This window comes from Leiobunum rupestre, chromosome 11 (assembly GCF_980474605.1).
Source record: "Leiobunum rupestre chromosome 11, qqLeiRupe1.1.hap1, whole genome shotgun sequence".
Classification (NCBI taxonomy): domain Eukaryota; kingdom Metazoa; phylum Arthropoda; class Arachnida; order Opiliones; family Sclerosomatidae; genus Leiobunum; species Leiobunum rupestre.
In genome coordinates, this window is record NC_143394.1 from 24,652,894 (window position 1) to 24,666,259 (window position 13,366).

A 13,366-nucleotide genomic window follows, 5' to 3' on the forward strand; every position below is an offset into this window, starting at 1 on the left:
GTTCGTGATGTTGGTAAACCCCCAAAACCACCAAATATATATTTGCAATTCAACGAAAGATACGGATTTGCAATTAAAAACTATCACGAAGAACAAAAAGATACGAAAAAATCGAATTAAGAAGTCGCGTTAGCCTTACTCGACGCAATTGCTACAAACTTAACCATTCACATTAAAAAATGATATTGTTCGAATTATTGTATTCTTGATATAAATAAAAAGTTCAAAGCATAAATATATTTATAAAAGCGCGCCACCCTAGGGAAGTGAGAGACTAGCCTAACCTAAGCTTACCGTTAGTACACCTGTAGCAATTTTGTTTAGGTATAACGTTTTTTTCCGTACCCTGCTATATCTCGGGGCAGAAGTAAAAAACAAAACAAAAGGTCCCAATGAACCGAATCCGCCTTTTGGGCTATATTTCGGAAACATATTGAATTCGGTCGAATGGGATTTCGATCGAATGGGAATATACCGAACTTTAGCTTCGGTTGGCGTAAAAATATTGTATTGTAAATTACCAATAACAGACATACATTTCAAACATTTTTGTTCATCGCTCCGAAAAAATTCTTCTTATTGAAAATTAGGCCTATTTCGAACGAGCCAACATTAACAGTAAGTTTTGGCGTATACTGATTGCTGAACAGATTTACAATTGAAAATTTTGCCTTCCACCTAGCGGCCAAAAACAAAATTCTTAAAACCGTGAAATTTCAGCAGACTGTTCTGAAATTTAAAAATTAAAGAGATAGCAATGTTATAAACATACCCTACAAATTTAAAATTTCTAGATTAAATATATTTCGGAAACATGGCTGGCCTGATCAAATTGAAGCAGCCTGTATATTTGTTTTATTGCTCAGGAATTAATACAATTAATTGATCAACCACTTCCATTCCAAACAGCCTTTTTAGTTCAGTGGTCAACGTGAGTAGTTCATAAACTGGTGAATTTTAACTGCTTAGAAGACGTTTTGCTATTATTAAACACAAAACATATGCTTAGCTGACGAAAATTCAGCTGTTAACGAGCTTCTTGCATTGGCTTTTACATAGCTCTATTTAAGCTAAAAAGACTAATTGCGTTCGATTTTTCGATTTTACGTTCATTCCGGATCACAAGACAAGATCCAAAAAAAACCCCATTACCATGGTAATTCGATGATTACAATTATAAAAGGTAAAGTACCGTTTTCATGCGATTTGCCGGTTTTGCAGTTTACAACCCTTAAACAATGGGCCTAAGAAACTAGTCGAAAGTAGGGTTTACTGGTTTAAGGGATTTTCCGCCGAGATCTTCGGTTTCCCCTTCCATAAAAAACTTGTTGAGGTTAACGGTAATAGTTAGTGTAGGGAGCTGTTGGCTTGCCACCACGCTCCTACGCATTGTAACCCGGCCACCTGAATTAAAGGCTTTAAAAGTCGCTCGATGACTTAGGCCTAGGGTGGTGCCTTGGGTATTAGCCTAGCTGATTATTATTATAATAATAATTATTATTATTATTATTAACATTTAATTTTCGATTTATCAACGATAACCAAAAAGAGCTTTTGTATGTTTTTCCCTTCACTCTCAGCAACAATAAGAAACGCATCGGGTTTCGTATCACCATAAATGCCCTTGTTCACAGTCAAAGGTGTGGTGGTTTCTACAGTAATATGGGATTTAAAGTAGATTTAATGCTTTTGTAGGTACCCGTTTGTTGGTATTTAAAAAGGTTTCAGTGGCATAAATAGGACCCCCGTAGAAAACGCATTGTGGTCCAAATGCTACTACAAATGAACTACCAAAACCACGAATTAGCAGCTCTCGGACGTTAATGTACCGTAATTGTCAGATGGTATTATCTATTTCATGTGCCGTATTATAGGTAAACTTAATTAATGAGTGGAAAATAATTTCATCCATTCTATAATTCTGGTGCATAAATCGACATTTCTGTAAAAATAATGTGAATCGAGAACCAAAAATTGAAGACGATTCTTCACCACGGTTTAATTCTAATATCCTCAATTGCAGTACATTCAACATTGGTTAAAAGGGTTATCTTTATTTAGAAGCCAGAAATACCAAATATGAATGAAATTGAAGGCAATAGACTTTGTTTCGCACCGAAGATTTTGGTCAGACATTGCGTGTTGTCCGCCACAAGTAACCGATACTTTTGGGGTCATAAAATCACCGGATGTATCAGTTTCTTTTTAAAAGTAGCAGAACCGAATAAGAACGAAATAAAACACATTAACTTGTTTGCACTGTTCTTAATAATACAACAAAGTACAGCAAAATAAATAAATTTAGAAACAGAACCTAAAATAGCGATATGAACAATTCGAAAGTATTATTCAGTTTCAATATAATTAATTGAAACACAAGCGGCTTTACAGCGCCCCCTAAAATAGGTGGCCCATGCGCGAATTATAAATAAAAATGTGTATTATCAAATAACTTAAAAAACAGTACTTCACCACACTTGATTACCGGTATTAAACTTATATCTATTTGGTATTTTTTAAACCAATTAGTCCTCGCCGTTCATTCGAGAAGCACCGCGAGACGTGAAGAGAAAAAGGTGCCTAATAAGACCATGAATGGCTACAATTCTAAAAAAATTTATATCTCTCTAGGCGTTTCGCGGTGCTTAAAGCAAGACTATGCACTCAGTACCGATTTAAGCCTCAATGTGGAAGAAGTTTAAATTTTAAAAAGGGAAACAATTGGAGAGCTCATTAATAAATTAAGCAATCCGATTTTTACGCTATACGGGGAATTTATCTCTAGATAGAGGCAAATTACCGGCGTTACTTTCTTTGAGCTGAGTCTTGCTTTAAACTATCTATTCCTCGCAAAACGACGACCAAAATTTAAAGAAACTCGCGTAGTATTCGAAAAAGACGACTCAATCACACTGTTGCTTAGAAAAAGAATATCACACAGTGGTATCTTTTGTCCATGTTTAACACTCGCACGAACGCGTAGAACCCTTTTGGTCGTTATCCTGAACTGTGTTCCGCTTGGGAGCCTGCTCCCAGAACAGTACAATTTTTGTTCGTTGATAATGCTGATTCTAGTTTTGGCGGGTGTAGTTCAAGCTCTTTAAAGTAATCGTGAACTAAACACTCCTTGGCGGTAATTCTTCTTAAAGGATTAAACGTCAACATTTTCTAAACAGAAATAGGAATAAAATAAAATTTGCAACACGTTTAATAAGAAGCATCGACATCTCCATTCTAAAATGGTAATCAGGCTGAGATGATACATACCAAAAGAAGGTCAACGCCTTCGGGACACATTTCTGGAATAACTGACTCCAGAGGAACACCGTTGCTCGGTCTGAAAGATCCCCAAGACAACGATACATCTTTTGGCCACTCTTGTTCGGATGGCGTCCCTAAGACGCTAAAACGACAAAGATACTTGTAAAGTAGTCATGTAAATAACCATCTTTTGTAAATGAGAGTTAGGAGAGAAGAATGTAGTTAAGTTCATATGTTCATTGTTTGTCAATAAATAGTATTTAGTTCATAACAACCATCAGAGCTTTATTACAACTCACGACACAACAATACCGCATTAGAAGCGCGCTAATAACTTACCGAAACGTCAATACCAACTCTATAAATGTTGAAGCAAGTGGGTGCTCTAAAGAAAACCTCTTGGATGTTGTAGCACCGTGCGATTCTCAGTTTAACCGAAGAAGAAAGTTATTTTAATTTTATCTTCTACAATTAATGTTGATAAAAATAAAGGTATGGAAATTTTCCGATTTTAATTTATTGTTGTGTAATCGAGATAAATTATTTTTTCTTATATTTTACGAAATAAAAATTGTAGAGCCAATATACGGAAGCTATTTAGTGCAACGACATCTATTGAGCCATCGAGGTACTACAGTAGACTCGCCACTTGCTTTAAGAGGAAATCATCTTCGGTGACATACGATCTCGAATGTAGGGTGATTTTTATCTGTTCTGGGATAAAGTACAAGTTCAAATTGACCGAAAAAACCATAATCGATAGAATCTTTGTTAATTTTTCATGGTTACAATTTATTACACTAAAAATGAGATTCTTTATGTTTTATAGTAACATTTGAATAGTGTTACACTGGCCTGGACTTCCTTTTAAAAACCCTCTTTTGTGCACTCTCAAGTCAGGGCTAAATGAGCACAAAACTGTGCCTAAAATCGTGTTTTAATGAGGTTTTGGACTTCAAAATTGACCTTCAGAAAACTCGTTAGACCAGAAAAACAACTATCAAAACGGTAATATCTATTTAGCGAGGGGCAATTTTCGTTTCTACTTCTGTAAACGTCACAGAGAAAATAGAATAGCAAGGAAGACCACCTTGCAGTTTAAATACGTTCTCAGATTTGACTTATCGTTCACTCAAACTGTTTAGAAAAAAGTGTTACATTTATATAAGAAAATTAACAACTAAAAATATGATTGCCAACTACATTGGAGCATGAACACTTGATTTTTCTAGGCATATTAACAGTACATCAATTATGTGTGGTCGACGTTGTGAAATAAAATAAAAAATAGCAGAAACTTATCGAAAATTACGCGATATAATGCCAAAAGGGGCAACGACAATTTGTAGCGTTTAAATTTTCAAGTGAAGTAGTTTATATTACCAAGAGTTTGCGGTACGAACCTCTTGAAGTAAAGCATAGGAAAAAGTTTCAATTATTTTTCAAGCGATTTAAAGTGCAAATGAGAAGAAATGGAATATGGTAAGGGATACACCTAGCTCGGGGTGCTCTCTGGAACAGTTTTATTTGAACTAGCATTACTTTATTTGCTGTATTTCATTTCCGTTGTCATAAAAACCAAATAAACACATTTTTCGTATTCCTTATTTAGATGAAATGGCATGGGCCACAAAGCGAAATTAGCATGAGATTCAACTTACTCGAAAATTTTCCCTAGTTGGTCACTTTCGGATTTTCCTCTAAATAAAGCCCTAGAAAAAATAATTCCATTAAATTTGGATCAGGTTTCAGTTGATAGCAGAAAAATAAAATCTTGTAGAAAAGGAATTAAGGGTTACTTGGCCAAGAGTGTATGCTAAGTAAGTTATAACAACAAAATTTTACTAATTTTTACCCTAAATAATAACACAATTCGTATGTTGCCTAAAAAAAAAGGTAATGTTACTCACAAAGATATAAATATATGAAACACGAAGTAAAACGTACGTCCAATGATTTGGGGTAACTAATCTTTATTCTGGAAATAACGTGTGACTTAGGCCTATAGGCTGTAGAGGCACGGGCGCACGCATACTATTTTTGCATGGCCTAGGGAGGACTTCATACCTTTATTAGTGCATCCTTAGCTAATCAATCGGGGTGCATGTGTCCCCCCCCCCCACTTTTGCGGGCTCCCATGATTCCAGACGAGTATATATCTTAAGAGTAAAGAACGAAGCATCTCGTTATTTCTCCGAAATCGACGGTATTTTTCACTTCACGTTTTAACGTTCTCATTCTACATTCTCGTACATAAACAAAGTTGCTCTACGAAAACCAAATTAACATACAAACTACTTATAAGCGAAAATTCGTGTGTACATTTCTCATTGGCTAGACCCTTTAGGGGCAAGCTCAGAATATGTCTTCTCCCCCCTCCACCCGTAAAATGCTTTTCCAAAAGCGGCGCAAGAAAAGGCTAGAGCGTTTAAAGACTATCTGCATTCTCCCTCTGTGTGTGTTGCTCCTAGGTTAAAGTATGTAATAACGAGAAATAATATAGTTTACCTCCTTAAATAAAGCTCTGCAAAGATGCACCCACAGCTCCAAATATCCACTGCTGTTGCATATTGCGTTTGTAAAAGCACTTCAGGAGAGCGATACCATAATGTAACTACCTAGAAAATTATCTGTTTAGTAATTGTCAATAATAAAGACAGGTTAAGTGCATACATAATAAAACTTGATTTTCATTTAACTTAAGATACGATGGAAAATCGGAAAATCCGAAATAATCACTGACAGTTTAACGACCTGTAAGAGAAATGATACCCAGGGTCGGATGGCGTGGTTCTAAGTAAAGTGGACATCGTACACTCAGGACCCCAGTTTTTGGCAAAACGAGCCGAGGAGGGGGTGGTGGAGTGCAGTGTCCACTTTTAGGTGTTCAAATTTCAATTGAGGGTGATTTGGCAGAAACTGGCAAAATTTTAAAAGGTCGTTATAAATTTAGATTGTGCCAACTCTAGCCATTTATAATAATAAAAATCAATACCCAAAGCACTGTTAGAAAACCACCACTAAGTTACAGCAGAGTGAGGAACGAGGCCATAGTTTAATGAAACATATTTATTTAGGATTAAGCGAGGAATGACAAATTAAATTAGATATTCGTTAATATATACATAGCATAAAAAACATAAATCCCGATAAGGTTTGAAGGTTATTGTTACAGACGGTGTCGCTTATCTCTAACAAGCACCACCGTAGACGACTTAAATACCATTAATTCAGGTGGTCGAGCTATACTGCGTAAGAGGATAGTGGCCAAACCTTCATGCCACGTGAAGCAACAGCTGCTTACAATTACAATTACCGTTAACCGAAATAAGTTTTTACCGAAACCCCTTCAACCAGTGAGGAGATAACTTGTAAACTCAACGCCGAAGGAGTTTTTCCCGGGTTTTCATCGAGTGCCACAAGCTGGGATCAAACCCGGATCCTCTTGCTAAAGTGCCAACCAGATAATATCTCAGTGAGTCCCCCAAATGAGCTCAAAACTCAAAATGGCGGGGGGGGGGGGGGGGGGCAAAGCGTAACGAGTTACATCATTACACGCAGAATGAGACCACTCTGCTAACGTAGAGCGGTACAGTCAATCTTAAGATTTAAAATTAGGAAGCCAGAACATTTTACACTGGATCTAGCGTCGTAAATCAATTCTAAAACCGCAATCGGATTTCTGAGTAAAATTATTTTCATTACTAAATCATGACGCCATTTACTATGAGACCAAAACTAACTACCAATGTAATAAGAGAAAAGCTAACTTAGACAAATTATTATTGAAAGATTTTATTCAATAAATTTAAATACCAAATTATTTTCCAAATTAAATTACGTTTCTGTTTATGTTTGAGGTTTTGATACACACTTCAATACTTCAACGTTTTCTGCCATTTATAATTATATCGCGGTGTCATCACAAAGTCCAACCCCATACACCACAGTAGTTTTTCAGCTACAAAAATTACCTAGTGGCCAACGTGAGAAGCTCACTTAGCTGGTGGATTTTCACCGGCTAAGCAGACTCAGTTTTAAAATTACAAATAGTATGTAATGTATTTCTCGTGTTAGCAGCTATGTGGCACTTTGTAAACTGAATGCTAATTAATGATGAAAACTAACTACTTCGGTAGCGTTGATTTGGAGTATTAATAAAATAGAGAAAAATTGTACTTACCACAGAGGTTAAAGCTATTTGCGTGTCGTACATCCTGGAAAGACCGAAGTCGGCTAGTTTCACTTGACCGGAATTTGTTACTAATATGTTTTGAGGTTTCAAATCTCGATGAATTACTCTATGGGAATGTAGGAAATCAACTCCACACACTAAATGATAAGTTATATCCTAGAAATGAAAATATTCCTAAATTAAAAATCAATTCCATTAGATTTGTTTCTAAATTTCAATTGAACATTTATTTTGTAAGATAAATGTAAAAACAATTTTAAGAGCAGCAATATTCCAATATATTATTTATTTTGAATTTTGATAGTAGTAGTCAGTTTTTTTTACAGTCACGATGGTTTACAGTTTCTGGGGATAGGCATAAAACATAGTTCGTTAAATATACTGAAAATATTTTTGATATTTTTCAAAATGACTTAATTTTAGCACACATTTTAATTTTTATAAGAATTAGTATAACAATTTGTAAACAGTTTTACCAAATGTCCCACCTTTTTAAAAAAGAAAAGGAATGTAACCCATTAAATACGCTAAAACTGCTAATTTCATTTGAATTTTCTAACAAATAATATTGGAATATTACTACTTCAATTTAGTTAAGTAGTAGAGGAACAACACAAAAGACAATAGTCAAAATCTGACCACTTATACGCTGACGGACTATTTTTCAAATTATATTTAGTAATAAGTTAATATTGATCAATGTTTTCCAGATTGGCCACCTAAACTCGTTATTGTAGAGGCAGATGATGATGATTTCCATTATTTGCCGCACTTTTCGCCCCCGGGGTTTCTAAACTATTTTAAACTTATTTTAATTTCTGATTTGAAGATCTTTGGCAGATTTAACAATCAATTTCACGATATGCACGATTATTTTCAGCGGCGATTTGAAGGATTTCTATACTGTTGTGGGTTCGAAGGCAGTGTACGCTTCATCCAAATTTTGCCACAAAAAGGGCCGAGGAAGAAAAATATAAGGAGGAGGAGTAGAATGCGCACTTAACTCCCAAAAGTGGAAGTATTTGAGGGGAGACCAAAGAGCGATCCTTTTAAACTAATATGAATTTGATCTCCATTTCCATGCAAGTTGGTATGTGCTGTCATCAAAAGCCTTGGTAGAATTTATAAAATGAATTCATCTCTTCAATTTTTACTCCATGCAAGCACTTTCATCCAAATCCTGGTAGCCAAGCACTCGCGGGCGAGCTTTAAACCCCTCTTCCTACCCATCTACTCCTCGACTTTTGTTGACGAGTGACATCCGGACAGCTTGAGTGACAGCTCAGACGGACTGTTTTTGAAAAGAGTATTCCACATATAAATGACATGTACTATATCCAGAATTATGGCAATACGGTAAAACGTATTTTTGTTGTAAAGTTATGATCTTTAAACCTTAGTTAAACGATGCGTTATGGATTGGTTTTAATAAGTGGAAACAATTTTATCAACTACGCAGTTTTTCCAAAACTATATATCTACACCAATGCATATATAAAGCATAAATAAATTATTGGTATTCTTGACTGAACCAAGAATGTATTCATATTAATAGATAAAACGTTTGCAGCACCGTGTCTCCCCGGGAAGAAAAACCAAACCCATTCGCTTTCCTCGTGTAATCTTCCCCGTTTCTCCAGGTAAAGGGGGACGACACTCCGGGAATCATCCAAACACAGACTGATGTGGTGGCCTATATATTCTGAATACATTCTTGTTGCTACCATCACGATACTGAGATTCTCTCTGGGCTACAAGTGCGCTAGGAAGTGATAAATAATTCCTGGAAATTACCTAAACTATAATTCAACGATCGATTAGTTACTTACTTTAATTTTATCTGGGCCTAGCCCGGGTGACGGACACTTTTCCAGATAAGTAGCGAGGTCCTGCTCTACATGCTCGAACACTAGGTACAAAACAAGTTGTTGTTCTTGTTCCAGTCTTCGACCGTGACAAACATCCATTAACCTAGAACAGAAGTTTTACGTTTTATAATGTATAATAAAATATGGAAATTATATTAGGATTCGATCATTTCGACGCCAACAAAAAGGCGCTGATAATTTATAAGTTTATCTGGCGCTGGATTATTTTGGAGCTGTTATTTTTACAGTAAAATAGTAACGGGATTCGAATATACCAAAGAAAAGATTCATCCCATCTCATTTGATGGAATAAATATTGAGCCTTTCTTTAGCTATCTATTCTTATTTTACCCCATCTCGGGGGAGAGGGGGACGAGTCTAGTCTCGGGTATTTGGGCGAAAATTAAACAGGCACTCAAACAGCAAAATATTCAATAAACGATACAGTGGAATCACCAGGATTTTAATTTCGGAGATGTATAACCCGTGGTATATAATATCGTCGTGTACACTTCTTCATCCTATATTTCACTTTATTTTATCTACGGTTTTTCGATAACAATCCATATTTTTGCTTATGGTTTTTAATATAATTTCCTTTAATTCGCTTGAAAATTTCCTAATTTTTCTATAAAATTTTCGAGGCATTTTCATGGTCACTCTGCATTTATACAAAATCAAAAATGAAACTAAAACTAAAACTTTGTTCTTGTGAGACTTGTAAAAACACGAAACTAAAACTTTGTTCTGGTCATGTGAGACTTGTAATAATACTCATATTAATTTTTAGTTGATTTGTAATAAGTATGCACGGTTAAACAAAAGCCAAAAATAGATTCAAACCAAATAAACCGGTTTTTTGAGTCTTTATTAAAAAAACGGGTTTTTCCCAACCCTGTTACTAAGAAATTTATTGAAATTGTTATTAAAGGGAGTAGAAAATTAACCCAGAAATCGTCCGATAACACTATACTATTGCCAATCACCTTAGCTTCTGATAAACCTGGGGGCAGAAATTTCGTTGGTCCACCATAAAAATGGAACTCTATACTCTCTTTAAGAAGTATTAGATATAAAGGGGCACTATTATTACCAAAGGTTGAAAACATTTTAAGAAATACATGTTAACCAATTTATTCCGAAGTCGCGTTGACAGTAGACAGTGTTTGGAAGGGCGACTATTAGAGCTAAGCGAGTACTCGAACATGATCGACTTCACGGCGTTTTTTTGTGGTCGAGTACTCGAACTTGACCTCGAATAAGTAAAATACTCGTCGATTATCGAGTAGTAGAAAACTAAATAGTCGGGTACCCGATTACTCGAATAAGCTGCTCTCGAAACTCATCGAGTATTGGTTTATTTATCCTCGTTGTTTCAAAGTTCACATAGGGATTTTGGCTACTTTTTGGGGTGGAAATAATAAACAAGACGTGTAAACAACAAACGCTTAGAATTACATAGGAGATGGATCACGGTTTTTAATACGTAGTGCGCCAGCGCGGTTTTTCTCCAAACAATATTATTGAGGTTTGGTTTTGATTGGCAGTATCACTTTGATGTTTCTTCACGAGTATGTCGGCCGGCGTTAGGACTTAGAGTCTTAACTTCCTAAGCAATATACGGACAAACGGTACATTAATAATTAAAAAAAATGTACATTGTATTGTTATTTTACTATTAAATACTATAATTAGGCTAGAAGCCAAGTAAAGTAGTCTTTTAGATCCCACTAGTCACTAGTCCACCAAAGTTGTGGAAACTGTGAAGTGGTTCAGTTTAATTACAGGAATATTTTTCAGCATTGAAAGTTAGTTTATACTCATTTTCAATCAAGTAGTCGATAACCCGACTCGTTAAAAATATAACTAAAGGTTTTTCTTAATAAATTGACTCGAATAAGAGAAAATTTCCTCTTAATCAAGTACTCAATTACTCGACTCGAATACACTATGAAAAAAATAGGTATTAGATACCAGACTCGATTGCCTAAAACCACTCCTCACACAGCCCTAGAGACCATCTAGGAAAGCCTAAATGATTGAATGGTATCTAGTGAAGCCATTGATAAAATATGTATACCTAGTCGAGTCGGGTAATGTTTTGATCGAGGCGGGTTGTCGAGTATTCGACTATTTCCAAATTTTCCTTGTTGGAGTAGTCAAGTAATAAGAAAAACCCGTTCGGGTACTCGAGTACTCGAATAGTTTGAAAAATCGTTCGGGTACTTGATTAATCGACGAGTTCTATTCGGGTAGTCGAGTAATTATTAAAAAATTAAAATAGCCTACTATTTATTACTTAAATGGATGTTAGGTAACAATTGAAAAGTTAAAAAATATAAAAATAATGAACAAAACGCTAAACTAAAGAACATTACTCAGGCAAAACCAAAACTAAAAAACTTCTATACGAATCCAGCCAGACAATCACTCAAGTACCCAACGAGTGGTCGATTACCCGAATATTGTCAGAGGGAAAAACTATTCAGCGAGTCTTACAGGTGGCTTATTAAAGTATTTGAGTACCCAATTAAGGCAAATTTTTGACACTGAATAATCGACGAGTATTTAAAATTTTCTTATTCGAGTTCGAGTATCTGACCTCAAAAATTGTCTGGTAAGCGATGCTGATAGAGTACTCGCATTCGTATTTCGACTGGCGCGAAATGGCACGTTTTCCGTTGGGCCACGTAAAATTTATCAACTTTAAAGCCAAGCGAGCAACGCGTCCTTTGAAGGAAACTAACCATCCTTAATTAAAAAGCGCCATATTTCGTGAATTTTACTTCGCGCACGAAGCTTTGATTTTGCGTCTATCAGAAGAGTTAGTTTGCTTCCTAGAAAAATACTGATTCCACGTAATACGTAATTAAATATTGATTAGGGTAATTTCGGCAAACCATCATAAAAGGGACACTAACCAGTTTGTAATTACAAGTAAAAACTGCCCGACTGACGAAATTGCAGGTGCTGGTCCTTTGCATGGAAGAGTTCCTGGAATTTAAGTTTTTAACCCTTCCGTTGGCACCAGCAATAATCGGCGGCAAATGAGCCAATACCCCTTCTTCGAAATCGCGCTTTCAAATGGGGCCACGAAACCCGGAGACTCAGCGCCAGCAACAACGGGTCGAGAACCGCTTTAATCTTCGATCAAACTTAGTTCCCGCTGTATACATCTCATTAATTGGTTGTCGCGAATAAAACGCGAAGGCAGCCTGTTACTTCTTATTAGGAGCCGTCGCGCTTCTCTGGACGGTAATAGACCGTGTAATTCATTTTAGCCATCTTCGCAGCCAAGGCTTAACATTCCACTAAGCCTTCCTCCTCGCATTGTCGGCCCTTAATGAACTGATAAGTATTTAAAGAATTTGGGATTTGTGAAAGGACACGGGGTGTGGATTTAATTTACAAAGTGTGATAATAATCATTAAAGGATTCCACTTCTTTTCAACATCGAACAGAACCTGTTTTTGTAAAGACGAGCGCCAGGCATTATATATGCTCTACTGGCCGGCTTTTCCTTCTTAAGTGAAAAACTATTTAATGCGAGATAAATTAACATTGCTGACGTAACGAGATATAATTGTAACAGGTATTAGATGGCGTAGAAACCAATTGCCTATGAAATTCCACAAAAAAGGTTTTTACTTGGAAATGTTCATCCTAAGTAAATTTTACAATATCTTTACAAAATACGATCGCATTGTGTTATCAGAAATAAATGAACTAGATTTACTAGTAAATTTAACAATGTAGTTCATTTTACGGAATGGCTGTACAGCGTAGGTGACTTTTTACCTATTCTACCTGCAGTATATATATTCGAAATTGGTTATTCCAATGGCAATTAACGCTATCCGATGGCAGACGTATTTTAAGGGGTTGTTTTTCTTTAAACCCAGGGCCAAACTGGATAGATAATACTGGAAACAGGGCACTTTTGTTGTAAATTCAATCTTGAAACCAGCTCCTTGTGGCAAGCAAGTGCCCAGGGGGGAACGATTACCCTTTCGCCCTTTACTCCAATTCGACCCTGATTTAA

General features: G+C 35.9%; 1 protein-coding gene across 8 annotated transcripts in view; it reads right to left on the reverse strand.

Moving 5' to 3' along the window:
- Positions 1-1,996: 1,996 nt before the first annotated feature.
- Cdk4 (Cyclin-dependent kinase 4) overlaps positions 1,997-13,366 on the reverse strand; it is a 53,105-nt gene continuing 41,735 nt past the window's right edge. For all 8 annotated transcript variants that reach the window (XM_090163174.1, XM_090163173.1, XM_090163176.1 and 5 more), the window contains 6 exons: positions 9,286-9,427; positions 7,445-7,612; positions 5,770-5,879; positions 4,923-4,973; positions 3,268-3,403; positions 1,997-3,168 (listed from right to left, as the gene is read on the reverse strand). In XM_090163174.1, the coding sequence (XP_090019300.1) occupies positions 2,998-3,168; positions 3,268-3,403; positions 4,923-4,973; positions 5,770-5,879; positions 7,445-7,612; positions 9,286-9,427 (778 nt within the window). In that variant the 3' untranslated portion in view covers positions 1,997-2,997. The remainder of the gene's footprint in view (positions 3,169-3,267; positions 3,404-4,922; positions 4,974-5,769; positions 5,880-7,444; positions 7,613-9,285; positions 9,428-13,366) is intronic.